The sequence below is a fragment of the Ochotona princeps genome, chromosome 11, assembly GCF_030435755.1.
Source record: "Ochotona princeps isolate mOchPri1 chromosome 11, mOchPri1.hap1, whole genome shotgun sequence".
NCBI lineage: Eukaryota > Metazoa > Chordata > Mammalia > Lagomorpha > Ochotonidae > Ochotona > Ochotona princeps.
The window spans coordinates 4,617,096-4,641,775 of record NC_080842.1 but is presented as its reverse complement, the minus strand read 5'-3'; the positions used below and the strand labels follow the sequence as shown (position 1 = coordinate 4,641,775).

The window sequence follows — 24,680 nt, the reverse complement described above, 5'->3', positions numbered from 1 at the left end:
ACTTGCCTGAGAGGTCAATCTCTTCCGACTCTCGGCTTCTCCCGACGACTTCTCTGCGGAACTCCTGGGGAAGCAGTTGCCCAGTGGAGGGTCCGTGGGGCAACCCTCCCCACTTCCCGAGAGACTCACAGCTGCTGCCCCTTTAAGCGTTGCCGCTCCTCCCCCCAGCCGTGGCACCCAGGGAGTGGGGTGTGGTTGTGGGGGTGGTGGGAGCGACAGGTGGGCCAGGGGGAGAAGGCTGTGAATTCTTGTCCCCTCCCCAATCCCGTCAACCCGGAAAGATGGCCGAGGCTGGGGGAGTCGCTCCCGCGCCCTGCCGCCCCCTCCCCTGAGCCCAGCGCCCAGCGCCCAGCTAACCCTCCTCCCATTTCCCCTCTGGCCAGGACGCGGGAGGAGCGAGGGACGCCCGCACTCACCGATGGCTCCGTGGCCTCCCGGCAACACCTCCGCGGTCTCTGCGTGGCCCGACAGCCCCACGTTGGCACCCACTAGCGCCAACACGAGCGGGGGGCTGCCAGGGGTGCCGTGGGCGGCGGCGGCGTTGGCCGGGGCGCTGTTAGCACTGGCCACGGTGGCAGGCAACCTGCTGGTCATCGTGGCCATCGCTCGGACGCCCAGACTGCAGACCATGACCAACGTGTTCGTGACTTCCCTGGCCTCAGCTGATCTGGTCGTGGGCCTAGTGGTCGTGCCTCCGGGGGCCACCCTTGCGCTGACCGGCCACTGGCCCCTGGGCGCCACCGGCTGCGAGCTGTGGACCTCGGTGGACGTGCTGTGCGTGACGGCCAGCATCGAAACCCTGTGCGCTCTGGCTGTGGACCGCTATCTGGCCGTCACCAACCCTCTACGTTACGGTGCGCTGGTCACCAAGCGCCGCGCCCGGGCGGCCGTAGTCGTGGTGTGGGTGGTGTCGGCCGCGGTGTCGTTCGTGCCCATCATGAGCCAGTGGTGGCGCGTAGGGGCGGACGCCGAGGCGCAGCGCTGCCACTCTAACCCGCTTTGCTGCGCCTTCGCCTCCAATCTGCCCTACGCGCTGCTCTCTTCTTTTGTGTCCTTCTACGTGCCGCTGCTGGTGATGCTCTTCGTCTACGCGCGGGTCTTCCTCGTGGCCACTCGCCAGCTGCGCCTGCTGCGCGGCGAGCTGGGTCGCTTCCCGCCGGAGGAGTCCTCACCGCCGCCTCAGTTGCGCTCTCGGTCTTTGGCCGCCGAGACGGAGGGGACGTGCCCGGCGCTCGCAGGGGTTCCCCCCTCCTGCGTTCGGAGGCCGGCGCGCCTCCTGCCTCCGCGGGAACACCGGGCCCTGCGCACACTGGGGCTCATCATGGGCACCTTCACCCTCTGCTGGCTGCCCTTCTTTCTGGCCAACGTGCTGCGCGCCCTCGGGGGCCCTGCGCTCGTCCCCAGCCCGGCCCTCCTCGCCCTCAACTGGCTGGGCTATGCCAACTCTGCCTTCAACCCGCTCATCTACTGTCGCAGCCCAGACTTCCGCTGCGCCTTCCGCCGTCTGCTCTGTGGCTGCCCGCGCAGGGAGCCCCGCGCCGCCGTAGCCTCCAGGGCGCCGGAGCCCTCGTGCGCTCCGGCCGCTCATACCGGCCCAGCCGAGTCCAGGCCTTGTTCGCAGCTCCACAGGTGGGTCACCGCGGCGGAGGGCCCCGCAGCTGGGAGGCAGAAGTTTTGGTCAACTGTCGCGTGTTTGGGGGTTCAGCAGGAAAAGCGGGAAGCTTGGAAAGCCTCTCCATGGGGGAGAAGTGGAGGCACCGGGAGTCCCTTTGTGCCGCGGGTTCAGCGCCTGGGGCCAAAGCTACGGGAGGGCGAGTTGGTTGGTCTTCTTCATCCCAGACCCCAAGGCGCGCCCTCTCTGCCTTAAGCCACCCTCCTCTCCAGTTAGTGGAACCCTTTCCGGAGCCCCTGGCGCCAACTGGGGGCCTCAGTTTGGGTTTCTCTCCAAGGCTCGGTGGCTACCAAGCTGACTACTCAGGTCGGCTGTGAAGGCTAGTCCAGCCATCGGGAAGGAGGAAACGTGAGTAGGGGTCTGCGCTCCCTACCGCACTCCATTCCAAGGCCCTGCCCCCAGCTTCTTCACGCGCCCACCTGCCCAGCTACCGCGTGGGAGTTGGATGGGGGAAAGACGGAGTGGGAGCTTTGGCGGCGTCTGCTCATGCTTTTGAGTATGCCTTTAAACACAGTGTGCGCGTTCCCTGCCTCTGTTCTAGGGCTTCCTGCGGATGAGGAGAAGTCCTGAGGCGCCACGCACAGCCAACAGCGCTGTGGCTGCAGATCCCGCGGACAAGCCTGGGTCCTCCCGCAGAAGGAACCAGGAGGTTCCCATCCCACCCCGCCCCCACCTCACTACTACCTCGGGTAGCTGGGGCTCGGCTGCTGGGACTAGCAGAAGCACCTGCTAGAATAAGTCCAGTCTGGGTGGGTTTGGTTTAGTGTCGCGGGCTGTCGCAGGCCGCCTTCGCCACAGAGCCGCTCCAATCTACCTCACAACAGTGCCAGAAGGGTTTCCTCAGGGTTGGGTGGTTTTTTTGTTTGTTTGTTTGTTTTGGTTTGTTTTGTTTTTTTGGCGGGGGGGGGAGGAATTTGAGGTTCACAGGAATACGAACCCTGAGAGCAGATCCCATCTTTTTTTTTTTTTTTAATTTTGCAAATCGAACGAATAAATATTTCTGGATGCTGCTGAGCTTCGGCCGCTCTCTGCTCTGCGTTTGTTTTCCTTTCCTAAGCTGCTTACTCTCTTCCTTTGCTGTTCAGAGTGGCCTTTGGACAGGGGCAGTAAATTCAGACTAATCCCGCCTCTGCTGTCTTCCTAATCCCTATAAAAAAAAAAGTCTGGGTGATGGGGAGGGAACTTGAAGCCTGCCTCTGTTTGCTTGGAATTTAGTGCAGATGGGTTGCCCAGCTGTGCCACACACAGCCCAGCCCCGTCTGCTGCCGGTCCCTGCAGGTCCCTGAGGTGGCCATGCCTTCCATGAGCTTGGGTCTGCCAGGCTGACACTGCTCAGAAGTATGGAGTTAGCAACATGCTCCACCGTCAACCAGCCTTCATTGTTTCTTCCTCCCTGGGCTGCAGAATTTCTGGTATCCGCTCGAAGTCTAAGCTAGAATTCCAGGCTGCAGCCTGTGGATTCCATTAATTTCAATGTTTTTATGACCCTTATCGGCAAGCGTGCTGGAGAGAGAAAAAGTGTATGAAAAATCACTGGCTGGTTTTCTTGATGCTGCAGCCTGCAGGCTGATTGACAGGGTACCCGGTCAATCAGGAACTGGTCAGCATGAGTGTGTGTGTGTGTGTACCATGCACTGGTTGCAGCACGGGCCCCTCAGTTAGCATCCTACCATCTCCCCCTCAGAGAAGCTCCGTGGATTGCCACATATGGGTGCTCCCCAGAAACTAAGCCTGATCGGTTCTGGTGCCCTGGTTTGATTCTCCTGCTGTTTGCATACCGGAGATGACTTTCTCCTCCTCCGCCCGGAGCCTGTGTGTGAGCTGTCTGGTATCCGAGGCATTGGAGGGGTTCTTGGCCGGGACTCAGCTTCGGAGCTGGAGCCGGCACGATGTCAAGTAATACTCCACCTGCAAGTGCCGGCAACTCCTGTGGGCGCCAGTTCTAGTTCTAGCTGCTCCATTTTCCATCCAGCTCTCTGCCTGTGTCCTGGGAAAACAGAAGAGAATGGCCCAAAGCCTTGGGACCCTACATTTGCATGGGAGACCTGGAAGACATTCCTGACTTCGGATTGGCTCAGTTTTGGCAGTTGCAGCCACTTGGCCGAATGAACGAGCAAATGGAAGACTTTTCTCTCTCTCTCTCCTTCTCTCTGTAAATCTGCCTTTCCAAAAAGAAACTTCAGAGCTGTGGCTGTTGGGAGAGGAAGAAGTCTTTTTGAGTTGGGGAGCAGGGGGCATCCTGATCCCTTTTCCAGATTCTGTTCCCAGGTCAGGGAGAAGGGCGGTTTGGGAGGGAGGGCCTTCTGGTTTATAGGTGGGTCTTGAATTGTTGTCCAAGGGTGGGTGCTGTGCAAGAGTCACTGGATATGCACTCCCACGTGCACCCCCTGCCAAGTGTCGGACTCCTCTGCGGCTGTTTAGACTTGTCCCGGGGCCCATGGATTCCGTCTGCAGATTGTCACCGGTGCATCTGACAGCTGGGGGGGCCAGCCCCTCCAGCAGCCTGCGGCCAGGTGTCAAGCTGTGGGCGATTTATGCGTCCTGGAGTGTAGAGCAGCCAGCGATGGCTGGTTTAACTAACACTGTGAAGGGCCGGAGCACTTGAGCTGTGGAAGACACACACCAGGCTCTGAGCTAGAGAGAGGAAGGCTTACAGGCTCAGGGGATCCAAAGAGCCTGGAGAGACCCCTCATTCCCTCATCTCTCTCACACACCCTGAAGAAACAGCACAGCTTCGGGTGTGGGGAAAGACAGGGAAGTGGGGGTGCAGCTGGGGCAAAGGGAGTGGGGAGTGAGTGTGTTTCTACGGAGGTGGCCTGCACCGTGCATGGGGTACAGTTAGGGTTGGGGGAGGGGTGGACAGACACTATGACAGCTGTCATTTCCTTCAGAGCTGTGACAAATTCACTTTGGTGTCCGGGTCCAAGGGAGAAGTGGTACCAGGCACCCCCTGATGGCACTATGAGGACACAGCAGCCGTAGGATTCCTAGTGCCATTCTCATGGCACCTGTTGTATGCCCAGCTTCCCAAGCTACGCTAGTGAATGCAAACAACAGCTACAAAGTACAGCCTCCAGCCACTCAACGAGCTTGCTGTGTCGACTCCAAGGTGTGTTTTCCTTTCTTGTCACACACTGTGGGCACCCACCAAGTCACACAGCCCCTCTTCTAGCCTGCCTGCCTCTGAACGCAATGGGAATCTGTGAATGGAGAGAGATACCTGCTTAGTTTATGCCAGCCAGCCTTGAAGGCTGTGTACTTAAAAAAAGCCCAAAACTAGGCTTGTTGTTTATTTATTTGAAAGGTAGTGTTATAAGAAGAGGGGGGAAAAAAGTGAAAAAAAAAGAAGTCACAGAGACAAGAGAGATCTTCCATCTACTGGTTCACTTCCTAGATGGCCACAACCGCCAGGGCTGGGCCAGGCTGAGGCCACGAGTCAGGGGTGCAGAGACCCAAGCACTTGGACCACCGCCTGCTGCTTTCGCAGGTAAGTTAGCTGAGAGGTGGATGGGGAGCGGAGCAGCCGGGATGCTGGGATCCTACACAACACCAGCCCCCAGAGCAGGGTTTCCTTAGCTCATGGCTTTGCAGGCTGTGTGTCCAGGGTGGGGTGACCGTGTGCAAGCTGGGCTGTGTCCTGCCACAGCGGGAGAACATGTGAGAGGGAGGGGTCACCTAGCGGGGTGGGAGGGTGGAGAGGGATAGGGACAGCTGTGTCATCCCAACTTGTTCCCGTGGGAACTCACTCTAGAGACCGGCCTAATCCTGGCACCTAAGGGCCACATTCCCAGGGACGTAATTACCCCCACCAGTGTCACCTCTTAGGGGTCCCACCCACTCCACACCATTACAGTAGAGACCAGGATCCCTTCAGGGTAGACCATGTCTGATCCAAGCAAAGATTGGGGGAAGCTGTGGGAGAAGATGCCCCCCTGCAGTGCAAAGCAGTGAAATTAAAGTTAGGAGTGTGGGTGAACCCCAAGTCTCCTGTCTGTTTCTTTTCCTTTCCTGAAAACAGGTTTAAAAATGTTTTTAAAGTTAATCTTGTATTTTGTGAATGAGACATTGCCTATTCATTTGGTTTATTTCCCAAACACCTGCCACAGCCAGGACTGGGTCGAGCCAAAGCCAGGAGCCTGGCACTCCATCTGGGTCTCCCAGTGTGACTGGCAGAGAACCAAGCACTTGCTTGAGCCACCACCCGTTGCCTCCCAGGGTGTGCACTGGCAGGAAGCTGGAAGTGCTGAGATTCACACCCCCTCGGATGTGAGGAGGGCACTCCAGGCAGTGGCTTAGCTGCTACGTGCTTGCTGCCTTGGAGCCCTGTGCACTCCTGCTTGGACGTGGCACCTCATTGTCTTGGTTACCGGGGGCGTGCCCTGCCTTGTTTTTCTTTGGCTGGTACCTCCTTATCTCAGACTGGTTCCTTCGATGGTATGTGCCTGTTGCTTGGGCCCCTGCTATCCAGGCAAGAAACGGGTAAGAAACTCCTGGCTCCTGGCTACAGCCTGGCCCAACCCAGGCTGCTTTGGCTGTTTGGGGCGTGAAGCAGCAGATGGAAGATATCCCTCCTTTTCCCCGCTGTTGCTCTGCCACTCAACTTCTAGCTGTTTCCCACTGAGACCCTACTCTTGGCCCAGGTCCCATCCCCTGGGTAAGATGTGGATGACCCCATGATGTAGCATTTACAGGAGATAAATGTTTTTTTTTTAAAAAAGATTTATTTATTTATTACAAAGTCAGATATATAGAGCAGGAGAGACAGAGAGGAAGATCTTCCGTCTGATGATTCACTCCCCAAGTGAGCCGCAACGGCCGGTGCTGAGCCGATCCGAAGCCGGGAACCTGGAACCTCTTCCAGGTCTCCCACATGGGTGCAGGGTCCCAAAGCTTTGGGCCGTCCTCGACTGCTTTCCCAGGCCACAAGCAGGGAGCTGGATAGGAAGTGGAGCTGCCGGGATTAGAACCAGCGCCCATATGGGATCCCGGGTGCGTTCAAGGCAAGGACTTTAGCCGCTAGGCTACGGCGCCAGGGCCCAGGAGATAAATGTTAAGGCAGAGCAGAAGACTCCAAATAGGGGCAGTTTGGGGCCGGAGTTGTGGCATAGTGGGCAAAGCGGCTGTCTGTGGTGCCAGCGCTCCATATGGGCACAGTTTTAAGTCCCAGCTGTTCCACTCCTGATCCAGTTCCCTGCTGATGTGCCTGGGAAAGCAGCAGAAGCTGGCCCAAGCGCTTGAGTCCCTGCACCCACATTGGAGACCCAGAAGACGCTCCTGCTTCCTGGCTTCGGACCAGCCCAGCTGTGGTCCATGTGACCATCTGGGGGAGGGAACCAGCAGACGAAAGATCCTCTTTCTGTCTCTCTGCAACTCTGCTTTTCAAATACTGCTACGAAAGGAACAGAGGGCATCCCCACAGGGCAGGCGTTCGTGCACATGGAGTCCCAGAGTCAGAAAACATGGAGGATGGTTGCACACATTGCTTGAAAGCACCACAAACTGGGGAACTTCAAGTGGTAGGAACGGATTCTTCCCCAGCACCGGAGGCTGTGTTCAGGGTCAGAATCTAGGTATTAGCAAGGGTGTGCTCTCTGAGAATGCTCTGGCTTCTGGCGGTTGCCAAAATTCCTGGTGCTGGTTGAGTTGCAGTTGTGCCGCCAGCCCTTGCCTCTGTCTGCACGCGTGTACCTGGGTCCAAATTTCTGTCTTCTCAGAAGAACACCGGCCATTGGAGTAGTGCCTGAGCTAATCCAGCATGACCTCATCTTCACTTGATTGCTCCATCTCCAAATAAGGCCATGGCCACGCGTTCCGGGGGCGAGGACTTGAATGTGTCTTCCAAGGGGACAAGAGTCCGTGCCAAAGGGAAGGAGAAGCTCTGGGGCCCCAAGCCCTCTCTGGCTCCTCCTGTTCCCGCTGCTCAGAAAAAGCTGCCTTTGAAAAGGCAGGAGGGGTGGAGGGGTAGGGGATGGGGTGTTAGTCCCTGTCTTCCTTCCCCACTGGCTGGAATGCAGGTGTGATGTCGCGAACAGAAGCAGCAACTTTGGGTTATGAGGAGGCCACCGTGTATGGGTGATGGGAGGAGACTGGATCTCCAGTAATGTTGGATCACTTCAGTCCTATGCAGTTCATACAGGAGACCCTGAAGTGGAAGAGAGATAAACTTTGGTCATTTAAAGCTGATTTTACAATTGCTGATTCAAAAAGATATATTTATTTTTACTGGGAAGAGAGAGTCATACAGAGAGAAGTAGAGGCAGAGATCTTCCATTCACAGGTTCACTCCCCAAATGGTTGCAATGGCTGGAGTTGGGCTGGTCTGAAGCCAGGAGCTTCTTCCGGATCTTCCTTGAAGGTGCAGAGGCCCACGGACTTGAGCCATCTTCCATTGCTTTCTCAGGCATTTTGCCAGGGACCTGGAATGGAAGTGGAGTAGTTGAGACTTGAACTGTCGCTTACATGGGATACCAGTGACGCAAGGCAGAGGCTTAACGTGCTATGCCATAACACTGTCCCCGTCTCTCTCTCTCTTAAGATTTATTTCTTTTCTTTTCTTTTTTTTTTTTAAAGATTCATTCATTTTATTACAGCCAGATATACACAGAGGAGGAGAGACAGAGAGGAAGATCTTCCGTCCGATGATTCACTCCCCAAGTGAGCCACAACGGGCCGGTGTTGCGCTGATCCGAAGCCGGGAACCTGAAACCTCTTCCGGGTCTCCCATGCAGGTGCAGGGTCCCAGTGCTTTGGGCCGTCCTCGACTGCTTTCCCAGGCCACAAGCAGGGAGCTGGATGGGAAGTGGAGCTGCCGGTACTAGAACTGGTGTCCATATGGGATCCCGGTGTGTTCAAGGCGAGGACTTTAGCCGCTAGGCCACGCCGCCGGGCCCAATAAATATTTTTTAAAAAGAAATAAATCTTGGGCCCGGCGGCATGGCCTAGCGGCTAAAGTCCTCTCCTTGAAAGCCCCGGGATCCCATATGGGCGCCGGTTCTAGTACCGGCAGCTCCACTTCCCATCCAGCTCCCTGCTTGTGGCCTGGGAAAGCAGTCGAGGACGGCCCAGAGCATTGGGACCCTGCACCCGCGTGGGAGACCCGGAAGAAGTTCCTGGCTCCGGGCTTCAGATTGACTCAGCTTTGGTCACTTGGGGAGTGAACCAGTGGATGGAAGATCTTTCTCTTTGTCTCTCCTTCTCTCCGTAAAAAATCTGCCTTTCCAAAAAAAAAAAAAAAAAAAAAAAAAAAAATCAATCTTTAATAGAGAGAGAGGGAGGGCCCGGCGTAGTACCTCAGTGGCTAAAGTCCTTGTCTTGCATCCACCAGGCTCCCATATGGGCACTGCAATGACTGCAATGGCTGGAGCTGGGCTGGTCTGAAGCCAGGAGCCTGTAGCTTCCTCTGGGTCTCCACGTGGCTGTAGGGGCGCAAGCACTTAACCCATCCTCCTCTTCTTTCCTAGGTTCATGAGCAGGGAGCTGGATCAGAAGTGGGGCACCAGGCTATGAAGCGGTGCCTGCATGGGACGCTGGTGCTGCAGGCAGCAGCTGAACTCACTATGGCACAGCACCACTTCCTCTCCCCTCCTGCCCTGCTACACACCACTGCTGACCCCTTCTATGTATAACTTCATTAACCTAACCACATCCTACAGGTTTCCACCCGGTCCCACCTCTTTTTTTTTTTTTTTAATTTCTTTATCTTGGCCATCTTTACATAGTTAATTAGGGCACAAAGGGTCAAGGGCTACAGGAAAGTGGATAAGACTATTGTTTCCACATTATTGCTTTTTTTTTTTTTTCCTGTATCTGCGGTAAGGGGGGAGATAAACGGAGAAGCCTCACCCAGCTTTCTACCCATCGCAAGGTCCCCAACATGGGGCACGCTCCGAGGGTCCTGCTCAAGTGGTTTTGATAGTTCAACAGTTCTGAATTGGTGCCAATCTTGCGATTCCAAGCACGATGAAATTGCTGCAGAATCCACCGGCTGACATAGTCCACCTTAGAGTCTCCGTTAGCCCAGATTCTCAGTGCCAACACCTGGCTGGGGTAGTTGCTTGATTTGTTTTGTCCCCGTCCTCTGTTGTGGTACCAGACTCCCTCCTTTTCATACGCCTTGTTTTAGTTCTATAATGTGCACATGGCAGATTTAGGATACTTGCTGGCCTGCCCTCCCTCCTATCCACATTCCTCTCCACCCTCTGCCTCCTTCCTTCCTTTCTTAAAAAAGGCTTTTTTTGCAGTGACATACTCTCATTTCACTTAGCAGTTACAGACCCAGCACTCCATTAGGTAAAGATTCCAACAACTAACAGGTAGAAAAACAAAACAAAACAAAAGAAAAACCCACTTTTATTTTTCAAGAGTATGAACAAAAGCTATAAATAATAATTCAATTCTCTTACCACCTTCCCAAGGGAATTCAATTTGAATGTGAATGGCTGGTGCTGTGATGGCTCAATTAGCTAATCCTCTCCCTGCATGCACCAGTTATTGTCCTGGCTGCTCCACTTCCCATCCAGCTCCCTGCTACTGGCCTTGGAAAGCAGTCGAGGACGGCCCAAAGGCTTGGGACCCTGTACCCACATGGGAGACCCGGAAGAAGTTTCTGGCTCCTGGCTTCAGTTTAGCTTAGCTCTGGCTGTTGAGGCCACCCCGTGCAGTCTGCCTCACCCTTTCTCCTATGTGGCTGGTTTGCTATTTACTTAAATTAAATGTATTTATTTATTTATTTGGATTGGGTGACAGTGATTACGGAAAGGACCTGGGGATTGTGAGTCCCTCTCCCGCCAACCAATCTCTCAGGGGATGGAAGGGATGCTTTCCACCCGAGTGCCATGGAATGTTCCTGATTCCATGGCCTGCAGCGTTGCCACCTCAGAAACTGGAAGTTCTGAGGTTCCGTCGCCAGGTCGACCAGTTGTCCAGGGCAACCCCAGTCCCGGTCAGGTTGGTGCATGCTTGGAGGAGGGCTGGCTTTGGAGCAGAAGCAGCAGGTGCGAGTGCGGTTCCCCCACTACCCACGTCATGCCCACCCTATCGGTGTTCACGGATGTGCCCCCAGCGCAAAAGTTAGAGGGCAGCCTGTTTAAGACGTACAAGCAGGATGACCACCCCAACAAGATGTTCCTGGCCTACAGAGGTAGCTGGAGGTTGGGACTTCAGGGTCTGCTACCTAACACTCATCTTTTTCTATTGCCTTTCTAGGAGCATTAGCAGGGAGCTGGATTGGAAGTGGAGCAGCTGGGACTCGAATTAGTGCTTGTAGGACATGCTGGCACCACAGTGGCAGCTTAGCCAGCTGTGCCACGTTCCCAGCCCCTCCAGCAGAGCCGTGGAGGAGCTGGGAGGCCCTCGTCTCTGACAACAGGGGCGGGGGCGTCTTTCCTGTTCCCAGTCTTGCCAGGTGGAATGATCTAAAGCCCGCTTGCTCCCAGCCCTCTGTGCCTCTCCTGGGACTTGCTCGGGTTGGCTGTCTTGGTGTTCCGCTCGGGGCGCCACCCCTTCTTTAGCCTCTTCCTCCTTGGGTCTCTGTGCCTTTCCATGTTGTCTTTGTTTAGCACCCACAGCTTTTTAAACCCCTTCTTTCTGTGAAAATTGTAACCTTTCAAATGCAAAGAGTTTCAGTTGTCTTTTATTATTATCTAGATTTATTTACTTAGGGGGTGGGGTAGGGGAGACTTCCAGCCTCTGGTTCAGTTGCCAAATGGCTACAACAGCTAGGTCTGGGCCCAGGCCAAAGCCAGGAGCTCCTTCTGGGTCTCTCCCATGGATGGCAGGGTCCAAGCACTTGGGCCAGTCTCTGCTACCTTCCTGGTAGAATCCTCAGGGAGCTGGATTAAAAGCGCTGCAGCCAGCACTTGCCATACGCATTGCTGGTGTCACACGCAGTGGTCTGAGCCACGGCATCACAATGTCATTCCCTTTAGTTGTGATTTTGAGGACAAAAATTCATGCGTCTTCACTAACAGTGCGTTGTGTAAAGCAACATAGAGGATAAGAAAGCGGTCTTTTCTTCAACAGCTTGGAGCCCTTAGGAAACACAGGAATGCCTTGTTGTTTGGGGGGCGTGGGCGCTGATGTTGACTTCAGGCCCCGAGCCTGGCACCCGCAGCTTCCTCCATCATTCCTCTCCTTGCAGTCTGTATGACCGAAGACGGCCGCCCCTGGGTGTCCCAGGTGGTGCGCATGACGCGGCTCCAGATCGCACAGGATCCCTCGCTCGACTATGAGTACCTGCCTCCCATGGGCACCAGGTGCTTCATCCAGGCCTCCTTGGAGCTCCTCTTTGGAAAGTGCAACCCAGCCCTGGTGGAGAACAGGGTGAGGACAAACGCCCAGACATGGGAGAAGGGAGGGGTGCTCCAGGCAGAAGGGGGCTCCGAAGTCCACAGCGTGAGCCAGCGGAGCACAGGGCTAGGCTCTGTCCCCCTGCACCCGGTGCTGCTGTTCGTTCACACACCCTTACACTGCTGAAAGACAGGAGGGGCAAGTGTCATTTCTGCAATTCTTTTCTTGACAGATAGGAGGTGTGCACATTATTGGTGACAGTGGTGCCTTCCAGCTGGGGGCCCAGTTCCTCAGAAACTGGCTCAAGGAAACCCAGGTCGTGTGCATCGTCTCCTCTCAGAAAGGTGAGGCTCCCAAGAACCCCAACGGTCCCTGTCGCTCACTCCTCTCTCGTCCCCAGCCACGTCCTCGCTTTGCCGAGCACCACCCTGGAGGGGCCCTGTTCCCGCAGAGCTGCACGGACTGGTCTTCCAGGGTATGGACTTTGTGGTCTATGAGTACTCCATCTGGGACCCCCAGCAGCTGTGCCTGAACTCCAATATGTTCTTCGATGTGTTGGAGGTAGAGAGAACCCCATGTTGTACCTTCTCCCCAGCCTCCACTCCTGGGGACATCCTTGGGGGTTAGGGTTACCCAACCCTTGAGTTAGGACCCTGGTGCCACCATCACCACACGGGCGGGAAAGGCGCTGACCAGAGGCCCTGCACCTGCAGCAGATCCCACGCGGCTGCGTCCTGGTGATTGGCAACATCATCGACTGTAAGCTGACACCCAGCCAGTGGAGCAAGGTGGTGTCACTCCTGAAGGTGAGCTCCCGCGGCTCCCGCCTGAGCCCCCTCGGCTTCCGTCCATCTGTGCTGCTGCAATTCTCCTGCTCTCCACAGAGCAAGCGCATCTTCCTCTTTCTGGACATCCCCTGTCAAGGTTTCTACACAGGAGACCTGGAGCAAGACGTTCGGATCTTGCGGTACTTCGTGTCTCGAGGTTTTGAGTTTTTCTGCAGCCAGTCGCTGTCCAAGAATTTCGGCATTTACGGTACGGTATGGGCAGCGGGGAGAGGGCCTGGCATGGAAGGGCTCTGTGAGTGCTTGGCACATTTCTCATCTACCACCAGAGTCCGAAGGAGACCCAGGGGAGCAGTCCTGAGCTAACTACACTCTTGGCGAGGTTATCTTGGGTTTAGTCCACCTTTAAGATGACAGGGCGAGATCGGTGGCTTCCACCTGCCAGCAACTCTCATTTCCGGCAGTTTCCGGGGGTGGGGTGGTGGGGCTGAGGATCTGATGTCTCTCTGACTTTGAGGTTGGGAGGGAGGGTGCTGGGCAGGTGAGGAGGGCTGTGGGCACCGAGCAGGAGGCTGAGGTGGGCGTCTGTCTGCCTGCTCCTGCTGCAGATGAAGGCGTAGGGATCCTGGCCGTGGTGGCTCTCAGCAACCAGTCTATGCTCCGCATCCTCTCCCAGCTGACCAACTATGCCCAGGCCCTGTGGCTCAACCCCCCATCCACGGGAGCACGCGTCATCACCTCCATCCTCTGCAACCCTTCTCTTCGCGAAGGATGGTGAGGATGGGTAACTTGGGGCATGAGGGAACAGCCAGGGCCCTGGCCTGACTATAGATATGCTGGTCTCACAAGACCAGCCGGGTGCTCCCCGTCCTGTTCCCCTTCATTCATTCATCAACGTGTATGGAGGGTCTACTGCATGCTAGTGCCAAGGCTAGCCATGAGGCCAGAGCGGCCCTGCCTGGGCTGGGGTGGCAGGGGTGAGGGGTGGGGAGGAGGGGATGGAAGGGGCAGGGGGCAAGTGACACTTACTGCTTGGGAAGCCCACTTGGCTTGTTTAGAATCAATATTGGGGCCCTGGCACCGTGGCCTAGCAGTTAAAGTCCTTGCCTTGAACGCGACGGGATCCCATATGGTCACTGGTTCTAATCCCGGCAGCTCCACTTCCCATCCAGCCCCCTGCTTGTGGCCTGGGAAAGCGGTCGAGGACGGCCCAGAGCCTTGGGACCCTGCACCCGTGTGGGAGACCCGGAAGAGCTCCGGGATCTTGGCTTTGGATTGGCACAGCACTGGCCATTGCGGCTCACTTGGGGAGTGAATCATCAGGTGGAAGATCTTCCTCTCTGTCTCTCTTCCTCTCTGTAAATCTGACTTTGTAATGAAAATGAAATAAAAATCTTAAAAATAAATAAATAAAATAAAATCAATATGGGAATCAAACTCCCTCTGAGGCAGGCTGGTGCTAAACTACCACCTACCATGCGGCCCTGCCAGGAATGTTGGTTCAAGTCCTGGCTGTTCCACTTCTCATCCAGCTCCCTGCTAATGCACCTAGTAAAGCAGTGGACAATGGCCCCAAGTGCTTAAGTCCCTAACACTCATGTGGGAGATCCAGATGCAGTTCCTGGATCCTAACTTGGATCTGCTCCAGCTGTTATGGCCATTGGGCGAGAACTGGCGAAAGAAGATCTCTCTCTCTTTTAAAAAAAAAGAAAATTTTATTTATTTTATTACAAAGATATACAGAGAGGAGGAGAGAGAGAGGAAGATCTTCCATCCGATGATTCACTCCCCAAGTGAGCCGCAATGGCCCGTGCTGTGCCCCAATCCGATGCCGGGAACCAGGAACCTCTTCCGGGTCTCCCACGCGGGTGCAGGGTCCCAAGGCTTTGGGCCGTCCTCGACCGCTTTCCCAGGCCACAAGCAGGGAACTGGATGGGAAGTGGAGCTGCCGGGATTAGAACCAGCGCCCATGTGGGATCCCGGGGCGCATTCAAGGCAAGGACTTTAGCCGCTAGGCCACGCCAACAGGCCCAAGAAGGTCTCTTTCTTTCTCTCCTTCTCTCTTTGTAAAAATCTGCCTTACAAATAAGTCCTTTTTTTTTTCATCTTTGCAACTATATTTGGATTTAATTATTTTTATTTGAGAGGCAGGATTTTCCATCTGCTGATTCACTCTCTAAATGGCAGTAACTAGGCTGATCCAAATCCAGGAGACAGAACTTCTTCTGGGTCTCCCACATGGGTGCAGGGGTCCAAGGCCATGGGCCATCCTCTGCTGCATTTCCTGGCCATAAGCAGGGTGCTGGGTAGAAGTGGAGCAGCCAGGTTGCCAACGGGTGCACATACAGAGTGCCGGCACCACAGGGTGGAATATTAGCCTGATGTGTCACCATGCCACTCAAAAAGAAATCTTTAAAACAAAAAACTCACTGGGACCTTGACTCTCTGGCTGTGCCCTCGGGGGCCCCCTGCTGGAGGCTGGAAGGGCAGTGAGGAGGCGGGGAAGACCTGACTGCCTGCTTCCTCCTGGGCAGGAGGCAGAGTCTGGAACGGACCTTGGAGAGCATCATGCTGATCAAGCAAAAGGTGAAGGAGAAGCTGCGGCTGCTAGGAACCCCAGGCTCCTGGGACCACATCACCCAGCAGACCGGGACCCACGGCTACCTGGGACTGACCTGTGAGTGTCCAGGGCAACCTGGCTCCCTGCTGCTGACGGGCGGCCCCATTTTTGAGTCTTACCTATCCTCACCCACTGGGGGAACAGCAGCTCCAGGGTTTGAGTCCCACCCCCCATTGAACCTCTGGTGGAAAGTGGGAACTGCTTGAAAGGCTCTTGGGGAGCCCCCTTAAACGCTGATACCGCCCCTGAGCTCTCATCACTCTGCCTGGGCTGGAGGGGGCACCCCAGGACCTGAGCTGATGCTGTGATGATGGCCACAGCCCAGCAAGTGGAGTACCTGGTCAAGAAGAAGCACATCTACATCCCCAAGAACACCAGGATCAACTTCACCTGCATCAATGCGAAAAACATCGGCTACATCACGGAGAGCATCCACGAGGCTGTCCTCCTCACGGGCAGGACGGAGAACAGTCCCAAAGACAGAGGCCAGTGAGCTCAATAAAGGGCGTCAACCACTGCTGCTGCCATTCCTTGTGCTACCAAACACCCTCTGTGTCAATTCACAAAGCCGTCGTCCAGCCTCAGGGGACAGAGACGGGCAGAGGAAGAAAAGCGTGTCGGGCCATCTCCCTTGGGGGTACATCAGCAAGTTCATGGATAGGGCAGCACTGTGGTGTAGTAAGTTAGACCTCCACTTGCAGCACTGGCATCCGATATGGTTGCTGGTTCAAGTCCCAGGTGCTCCACTTCTGATCCAGCCTCCCTGCTAATGCTCCTGGGAAAGCAGTAGAAGATGACCCAACAGGGCTGCTGCACTCTTTGGCTGGCATGTGGACTGGGTCTGGGGGCAGGCCAGGCTGGGCTAGGCAGCCATACCTGCTGGCTCTTGCAAGAGTCAGAATGGGTGCAGGTTGGCTGGATTAGGCCACAGTACCAGAACTGGGTGTGAATTATGTCAGGCCAGACTACAGTACTCCCTGGCAGGTACAAGACCAAGGGCTGGGAGTGGGCCTGGTAGGGGAACTGTGGGAACTTCTCTCCTAGGCTGCAGCTTCTGCTGGTGAGCATGAGAGCCAGGGCTGGGTGTGGGCCAGGCTGGACACATGTCAACATCTGTTGACATCCATGTGGGCTGGGTCTGCGGGTGGGGTCAGGCTGAGCTAAGCCACAACAACCATGGGTGCTGGAGGGCCTGGTGGTGGTTGCTGGGGGTTGCCTTGACTAGGCTGCAGTTTCTGCTGGTGTGTAAAACGGGGCAGGGTGGGCTAAGCCTGAAGCACCCATTGGTTTACATGGGAGATGGGGTTGGGGCAAAACTGACCAGGCAGCTGCATTAATTGGTATGTGTGTGAGCTGTTTCCAGTGATGGACTGAACTGGACCCTGCGCTAACTAGTGCATGTAAGAGTCAAGTCTGGGATTACCCTAGGTTAGGTTATTTTGTGGGATTCCCCAACTAGATGTCTGGCCTCAAACCCTGGCCACAGGGAAAAATCATAATCTATGTCATCTGACCTTAGATTGCACGTGTCAGGGCTAGGCCTCCTCAGCTGCTGATGCCCAGGCAGTGGACAGCATGCCCGGATGCACACAGGGGACATGACAACCAGCTAATCTAGGCCAGCAGAGGATGATGAGTACTTCATCAGAGGACGGAAAGCAGAACAGGTTGGACAACTCTCCTGGTCCAGCTTTTCAGCAAGTTCCTGGGTCTGTGGCTACACTAAGGTGAACTTTATCAACTAACAAATCTTGGAAATAGTTTCTCAAGCCTGGAGCGACAAAGCTGACAATGTTTCAGAACTATCAAAACCACTCAAGTAACACCCGGAACATTCTTCCCCACATTGAGGTCTCTAAGATGACATCAAAGGACCATCCTCCATCCTCAGGTGCCGATGTAGTTTGGCAGCAATGAGTGACCCCCTCCCTTCCCCTCCAATGTGCAGATACAGGAGAACAAGTTAGAAATATTTATCCCAGCCACCTTCCTCTATGTCTCGACCCTCCCCACTCTAGTGAGAGGCTCACATGGGCTGCGCAGTCTTCTCAGCTATGTAAACAACATTAAAAAGAAAAAAAGATGGCCCCAGTGCTTGGGTCCCTGCACCCATGTGGGAGATATAGATGAAGCTGCTGGAGCTTGCCTGGCCCAGCCCCAGGTATTGTAGTCAGTAAGATCTCTCTCTGTAATTCTTTCAAATAAAAATAAATCTTGTATTTTAAAAAAAAAAAGAGTTTGTGGAAACATGGAATGAAGAGAGATGTTTACTCTCATGCCAAATGAAATCCAGGCAAAGTTGCTGCGTTACATATTTCCATGAATCTCTTGGAAATTCCTCGTAGCTATGGAGCACCTGCTACGGGAAGGCCTCAAGATTGCCATCCAGCCCTCTTGCTCCAGAAGCTGACAGCCAAGGGGAAGCAGTTAAGTGACACTTAAAGGGTAGATGTGACATGTCACTGCAGATTGCGTGACATGAACGTGCCTGTAACTTAGGGAAGAAGGTCCTCGATGCAGACCAGAACTGCCAGGGAGTTTAGGAGGAGGTGGGACCTGATTGGGATACTGATGGCTGACTAGACTTGGGCTAACAGCTGGAATATGAAAGGTCAGCCAACAACCTGAACACACGTTCTTGTGACTATAACACACAAGTAGTCAGGGTTGGCATGGTGGTGTAACAGGCTATTCCTCTCCCTGCCAATGCCAGCATTTCATATAAGCATCGGTTCATGTCCTGGCTGCTCCATTTCCCATTCAGTTCCCTGTTTATGGCCTGCAAAAGCAGTGGAGCATGACCCAAAGGCTTGGGATCCTGCACCAGCCTGGGAGACCCAGAAGAAACTCCTGGCTTCAGAATGGCCCGGTTCTGGCCATTGCAACCTTATGTGGAGTTAACCAGCTGATGGAAGATCTCTCTCTCTCTAATTCTGACTTTCTAAGTCAAATAGATAAATCTCTAAAAAAAGATAAACACATGTAGTCACTGGGTATCTACTCATTCATAGAACTCTCCATATCCCAGGAAAGCAAAAAGATATGAGGTGCTTCAAAATGTATGTGAGAAGTGGAATTAGAAAATAAATGTATTCTGGTATAAAATATTTAGAAATCCGGGCCCGGCGCCGTGGTCTAGCGGCTAAAGTCCTCGCCTTGAACGCCCTGGGATCCCATCTGGGCGCCGGTTCTAATCCCGGCAGCTCCACTTCCCATCCAGCTCTCTGCTTGTGGCCTGGGAAAGCAGTCGAGGATGGCCCAATGCATTGGGACCCTGCACCCGCGTGGGAGACCAGGAAGAGGTTCCAGGTTCCCGGCTTCAAATCGGCGCAGCACCAGCCATTGCGGCTCACTTGGGGAGTGAAATATCGGATGGAAGATCTTCCTCTCTGTCTCTCCTCTCTGTATATCCGGCTTTTCAATAATAATAATAATAAAAAATTAGAAATCCATGCATAGGAGGAGTCTTCAAAAGTTCATTAAAAATGTACATTCTGAAAAAACTGTGGGCTTGAAAAGCTTTGGGCTTGAAAAAGAAACATCCTTTAAAAGTTCTGAGAGCACTGAGGCACGAGACCCAAAGGATAGCCAGCTCCTGCCCCATCCCTGCAACAACCTGCGCTTCAGAACTCCCTGGAGCACCTGTCCCACCACGACCACACACCTGCACCGGCCCATCTGGACACCATCATAACATCAAGCTGCCACTGTGAACCCATCAGCCAGTGGCATTAATCCATCAACCAGTGATCAAAGACTTTGGGGACTCCGCCCCCAACACACGGGCTTTTGGGGGACACTCCCAACTCTTATCCTTACCCAAAATAGAACAGTAAGGCAAATTCCTATTTGTCAAAATAGTACAATCACCCAATTTTTTTTGAAGACTTATTTATTTGTATTAGATTTATTTTTGGGCCCGGCATGGTGGCCTAGTGGCAAAAATCCTCGTCTTGAGTACACTGGGATCCCATATGGTCGCTGGTTCTAATCCTGGCTGCTCCACTTACCATCCAGCTCCCTGCTTGTGGCCTGGGAAAGCAGTCGAGGACAGCCCAAAGCACTGGGACCCTGCACCTGCGTGGGAGACCTGGAGGAAGTTCCTGGCTCCTGGCTCCGGATTGGGGCAGCACTGGCTGTTGCACTCACTTGGGGAATAAATCATTGGCCGGAAGATCTTCTTCTCTGTCTCTCCTGCTCTATGTATATCTAACTTAGCAAACATAAATAAATAAATATTTTTAAAAGGGAAAGATTTACAGAGAGAAAGAGATACAGAGAAAGATCTTCCACCCACTTGTTCCCTCTCCAAGTAGCCTCAATGGCCAGAGCTGAGCCAATCTGAAGCCAGGAGCCAGGAGTTTCCTCCGGGTCTCCCACATGAGGTGCAGAGTTCTAAGGTTTTTGGGCCATCCTTTACTACTCTACCAGGCCATAAGCAGGGGGCTGGAAGGGAAGTAGAGAAGCTGGGACACAAATTGGCATCCATATGGGATTCTGGCTCTCTCACAGTGTCCCAAGGGTGTTCCAAGCAGACTGTGACCTATTGAGTCAATTTCATAAACAGTTAAACATAGACCTGAACAGATCTATGCAGCTACTCCACTGAACAATATTGCAACAATTTATTTTTTTTAAAGATTTATTTACTTATTTCAAAGGCACACTTAGAGAGAAATCTTCCATTGGTCGGTTTGCTTCCCAAATAGCTGCAACAGCCAGAGCTGAGCCAATCTGAAGACAGGAGCCTCCTCCAGGTCGCCGACTTGGGTGTAGGGTCCCAAGTGCTTGGGCCATCCTTCACTGCTTCCCCAGGCACATTAACAGGGAGGGATGGGCTCAAACAGGCGCCCATGTGGGATGCTGGTACTGCAGGCAGAGGCTTAAAGTGTTAGGCCAAGACTCCATTCCCATCAGTTCTTTCTTCAAAAAGAAAAAAAAAAATCTGAAATAGTTTTTTAAACTTTTAAAAACACCTGTGTATTTGAAACACAGAGATGACGGAGCGACATGTTGCAGCTGCTGGTTCACTTCCCAGGTGGCAGGGCTGAGGAGACAGTGGGCAGGTGGGATGTGGGAAACCAGGACTCCACTGGTAGTGCATTTACCAGCAATGCCACTGACATGACCTGAGTGAGGGGCTGGCTATGTGGTGTGGAGCAAGAAACTTACAGAGCAGAACGACTGCATTCCCCCCTTACTAGATCATTGACCTGCTTGGCAAGAGGACAGTTTTTAAAATTAAATTTATTTTTGAAATTTTATTTTAAATGTTGTTTACATAGTTGAGAAGGATGCACAATCATGTAGATTTCTGATTAGGCTGAGGAGGGTCAAGATATGGAGGAAGGTAATTTATTTGCCACCCTGTCTAAAGCCAATTCCTCTTTATACCTGCAATTTCTTTTCTTTTTTTTTTTTTAAGATTTATTTTATTTTTATTGGAAAGTCAGATATATATATATATACAGAGAGGAAGATCTTCCGTTCGATGATTCATTCCCCAAGTGACCACAATGGCCAGTGCTGTGCCGATCCGAAGCCAGGAGTCAGGAGCTTCCTCCGGGTCTTCCACATGGGTGCAGGGTCCCAAGGCTTTGGGCCATCCTCAACTGCTGTCCCAAGCCATAAGCAGAGAGCTGGATGGGAAGCAGGGCTGCTGGGATTAGAACTGGTGCCCAGGTGGGATCCTGGCACATGCAAGGTGAGGACTTTAGCTGCTAGGCTACCGTGCCGGGCCTGAAATTCCTTTTTTAAAATAGTTCATACTTGGCCTTGAAAATGGTTCGAGACGAAAGGGGGCACAACACCTGGAGGACTGCATGTTACCGAGCCATAGCTAGTTGGAGTAGAAATATACTGCTGGGTGGATTTCACGGCCATTCCTGGGCCAGTCCTGGGCAGTTTAGCTCCTCGACAGGTTGTGGTTCTGAGGTCTGTTTTATTGTGATAAGCCAAAGATGGAGGTATCGTAGACCATGCTGGTGGTGCATTTATCTCAAGTCATGGGACTTCTATGGGGTTTGGTTGGGGGAGGTGCAGGCAGGGGCCAGGGAGGGGAGCACCCGGGGTTGGTGGCCAGAAGCTGTGTCCGGTCTACCCTTACTGTTTTCTAAGCACCTCACAGGTGTACCCTGTTAGGCCTCTGCTGGTTGGGAACGGCAGGTGGTGCTGTTTCACAAACTTGGGGACCAAGAAGAAGCAACCTGACCAAGCGTGGGAAGTTGGTCCCTGCACCTGCTACATCTCTCTGGCGTTCTCTCTCTTCCTCCGCCACCCCCTCTCTCCAGAGCACAGGAGGGTCTGGGAGAGGGGCATCGTTGTCCTCTTAGAGTTTGGGCCGGAGGGAAAGGACTGGGATTCACTCTCTCCTGTGTGCTCCCACGTGTGTCCCAAATATCTGGAATGTGGCTCTGGTGACATCCTGGGTGGTGGCCAGCCGTTGCAGGAGGTGTGAAGTGACTGGGAAGTATCCTTGCACAATTTCCATTGCCAGGTTGTCTTCCTTTTGCCCAGCTCATGGTGGCTGCCAAGGCTTGACCAACCTGCCCTCATTTCTGAGGTTGCTTTTTTCCTTTGTAAACTCAAGCTGCTCTGAGGAGTCCAAGGAACACAGGTCAAACATGCGAAAAATATCTCCCTTAGTTACATATATATATATATATATATATATATATATATATATATATATATATATATATATTTTAAAGATTTATTCATTTTATTACAGCCAGATACACACAGAGGAGGAGAGACAGAGAGGAAGATCTTCCGTCCGATGATTCACTCCCCAAGTGAGCCACAACGGGCCGATGCACGCCGATCCGAAGCCAGGAACCTGGAACCTCTTCTGGGTCTCCCACAAGGGTGCGGGGTCCCAAAGCATTGGGCCATCCTCGACTGCTTTCCCAGGCCACAAGCAGGGAGCTGGATGGGAAGTGGAGCTGCCGGGATTAGAACCGGCGCCATATGAGATCCCAGGGCGTTCAAGGCGAGGACTTCAGCTGCTAGGCCATGCCGCCGGGCCCTAGTTATATATTTTTAAAATCTCAGCTTTTGTCCAGTGAATTTGAGTGTCAGAAAGCCAAAATGAGGCACTGGTTCGGCTCCCAGCTGCTCCAGTTCTGATTCAGTTCCCTGATGGTATGCCTGGGAAAGCAGTGGGAGATACCCCAAGTGCCTGGGACCCAGCATGCCGTGTCAGAGCACTGGTTCGAGTCCTGGCAGTTCCACATGTGATCCAGCTCCCTGCTAATGTGCCTGGGAAGGCGGCAGAAGATTCTCCAAGTGTTTGGACCCTGTGTTCAAGGAAGACCCAGAGGAGGGCCCTGGGCTGACCCAGCTGCAGCCATTGCAGTCATTTAGGGAGTAAACGTGTGGACTGAAGATCTCCATGTATGCGTGCATGTGTGTGTACATGTGTGTGCGCATGTGCGTGTATGGCCTACCTTTCAAAAAAATAAGTAAAATTATCATGAAAAATAGAAGAAAACCCAAACAAGAAGCGGTTGGTATAGCATTACGCTAGGAATGTGGTCTCTGGTCCACTCATGACAGGTACCTCTCTGTGGGGAGATCCACACTCATATGACAATGTCTATTCTCTCTCTCGAATCAGTGCTGTCCTCGCGTGGACACTGTATTTAAATGTCTGCTTTGCATTCCGATCTCCATGGGAGCAAGAATTGGGAGGAAACTTAGGATACTAGGCCATGACACAGATCATCCAACTTACACCTTACAATAATAATTAAAAAAAAACCCCACATTATTAGGACCCTACATGACGTTTGGGATGAGCCCCTCTGCTTCTAGGATGTCACTGTTAGGATAATGCCTCACACAAGGACCTCAGCTTTCACCCAGCCCATCAGGGCAGGGGTCATTGGCTGTGCAGTTACTGGCCTCAGTTCGTCTCCAACTGCAAGACTGATGTTCCTTCTGAAGCATCTTCCCAGTAGCACATTTCATTTCTTCCTTCCTTCTACCTCCCTCCCTCCCTTCCATCCTTCCGTCCTTCCGTCCTTCTGTCCTTCCCACCACCCCTCTTCTTCTCGCCATCCCTCCCTCCTTCCACACCAAGGTCAGACCACACACACTGTGATTTTCCCTGTGGTCAGAAATTGAATCCAGGGCCCGGTGGCGTGGCCTAGCGGCTGAAGTCCTCGCCTTGAATGCGCCCGACGGGATCCCATATGGGTGCTGGTTCTAATCCCGGCAGCTCCACTTCCCATCCAGCTCCCTGCTTGTGGCCTGGGAAAACAGTCGAGGATGGCCCAAAGCCTTGGGACCCTGCACCCATGTGGGAGACCTGGAAGAAGTTTCTGGTTCCCGGCTTCGGATCGGCACAGCACTGGCCGTTGCGCTCACTTGGGGAGTGAATCATCGGACGGAAGACCTTCCTCTCTGTCTCTCCTCCTCTTTGTATATCTGACTTTGTAATAAAAATAAATAAATCTTAAAAAAAAAAAAAGGAATCTGAATCCAGGGGTCCAGTCAGAGAATCCCCCAAGAAACCTCTGCTGGGGTGACCTCAGACTTGACCCTTATTTGTGCTAGGCAGTACAGGTTCAGTCTGTTGGCTGCACCAGCAGCACACATATCGGTCAGCACAGCTTGGTCAGTTCTGCCTCAGTGCCATATCTCACACGAGCTGATGGGTGCTGTGGCCCAGCGCAGCCAGCCCACCACAGACCCAATCCTTATGCATACCAGTGGGTACTGCAGCCTAGTTGGGACAGCTCCCAATAATCCTTATAAGGCTCACCCCCAGCTCTGTGCCAGTCTCTACTGCAGTCTAGCACAGCACAGGTCGTATCCAATCCGGTGCTTGTGCCAACCCACAGGTGCTGCAGCTTAACTCAGTCCAACCCACCCCTAGACCCAGTCCTCACAAGGTATATCAACAGGTGCTGCTGCCATGTACAACCTGGCCCTTCCCCATCCCTGGTTCTCATGCTCACCAGTGGTCAGTACAGCCTAGCAGGGGAGTACACACCATTCCCCTGCCAGGCATGTTCCAAGCCCCAGATCCTACACCTGCCAGGAGACAGTGCACCCCAGCCTGATGTGACTTGCACTCAGACCTGGAACTTTCCAGCTGATGCTGTGGCCTAGCTCAGCTGGCCTGCACCCATTCTGGTTCTTGTGCATGCCAGCAGGTGCAGGAGTCTAGCCCAACCTGGCCTGCGCTGAGACTGGCCCACACCCAGTCCCAGCTCTTATGCTCACCAGTGGAAGCAGAGCAAGGGAGTCCCCCGAGTTCCCTTACACGGCCCACTTCCAGCCTCGGATCTTGTGTGTGTCAGCTGCTGCT

The 24,680-nt window shown here is 53.7% G+C and overlaps 2 protein-coding genes across 4 annotated transcripts; both read left to right on the top strand.

Annotated features, from left to right (window-relative positions):
• Window positions 1-345: 345 nt before the first annotated feature.
• On the top strand, window positions 346-2,308 carry ADRB3 (adrenoceptor beta 3). Of its 3 annotated transcripts, XM_058670401.1 has the most exons (3): window positions 346-1,629; window positions 1,950-2,020; window positions 2,214-2,308. In XM_058670401.1, exons 1-2 carry the CDS (start codon window positions 419-421, stop codon window positions 1,987-1,989), a joined length of 1,251 nt encoding a protein of 416 aa, XP_058526384.1. In that variant the 5' UTR covers window positions 346-418; the 3' UTR covers window positions 1,990-2,020; window positions 2,214-2,308. The 3 variants fall into 3 exon arrangements, 2 of the variants coding, with proteins under 2 accessions (XP_058526384.1, XP_058526383.1); XR_009246323.1 differs by having other exon boundaries at window positions 346-2,020; window positions 2,214-2,291; XM_058670400.1 differs by having other exon boundaries at window positions 1,950-2,302.
• Window positions 2,309-10,585: 8,277 nt separating this feature from the next.
• On the top strand, window positions 10,586-15,896 carry GOT1L1 (glutamic-oxaloacetic transaminase 1 like 1). Its single transcript, XM_004598524.3, has 9 exons — window positions 10,586-10,811; window positions 11,811-11,992; window positions 12,192-12,303; window positions 12,411-12,520; window positions 12,673-12,765; window positions 12,844-12,994; window positions 13,353-13,518; window positions 15,279-15,421; window positions 15,685-15,896. Exons 1-9 carry the CDS (start codon window positions 10,697-10,699, stop codon window positions 15,855-15,857), a joined length of 1,245 nt encoding a protein of 414 aa, XP_004598581.1. The 5' UTR covers window positions 10,586-10,696; the 3' UTR covers window positions 15,858-15,896.
• The last annotated feature ends 8,784 nt before the right edge of the window (window positions 15,897-24,680 follow it).

Bases quoted from the DNA above. Each gene is read 5' to 3' on its own strand.
- ADRB3 (XM_058670401.1), top strand. From the start codon at position 419: ATGGCTCCGTGGCCTCCCGGCAACACCTCCGCGGTCTCTGCGTGGCCC. The intron at 1,630-1,949 runs GTGGGTCACCGC...TTTCTCTCCAAG, and splicing joins CCTTGTTCGCAGCTCCACAG to GCTCGGTGGCTACCAAGCTG.
- GOT1L1 (XM_004598524.3), top strand. From the start codon at position 10,697: ATGCCCACCCTATCGGTGTTCACGGATGTGCCCCCAGCGCAAAAGTTA. The intron at 11,993-12,191 runs GTGAGGACAAAC...TTTTCTTGACAG, and splicing joins CAGCCCTGGTGGAGAACAGG to ATAGGAGGTGTGCACATTAT. The intron at 12,521-12,672 runs GTAGAGAGAACC...CTGCACCTGCAG, and splicing joins TGTTCTTCGATGTGTTGGAG to CAGATCCCACGCGGCTGCGT.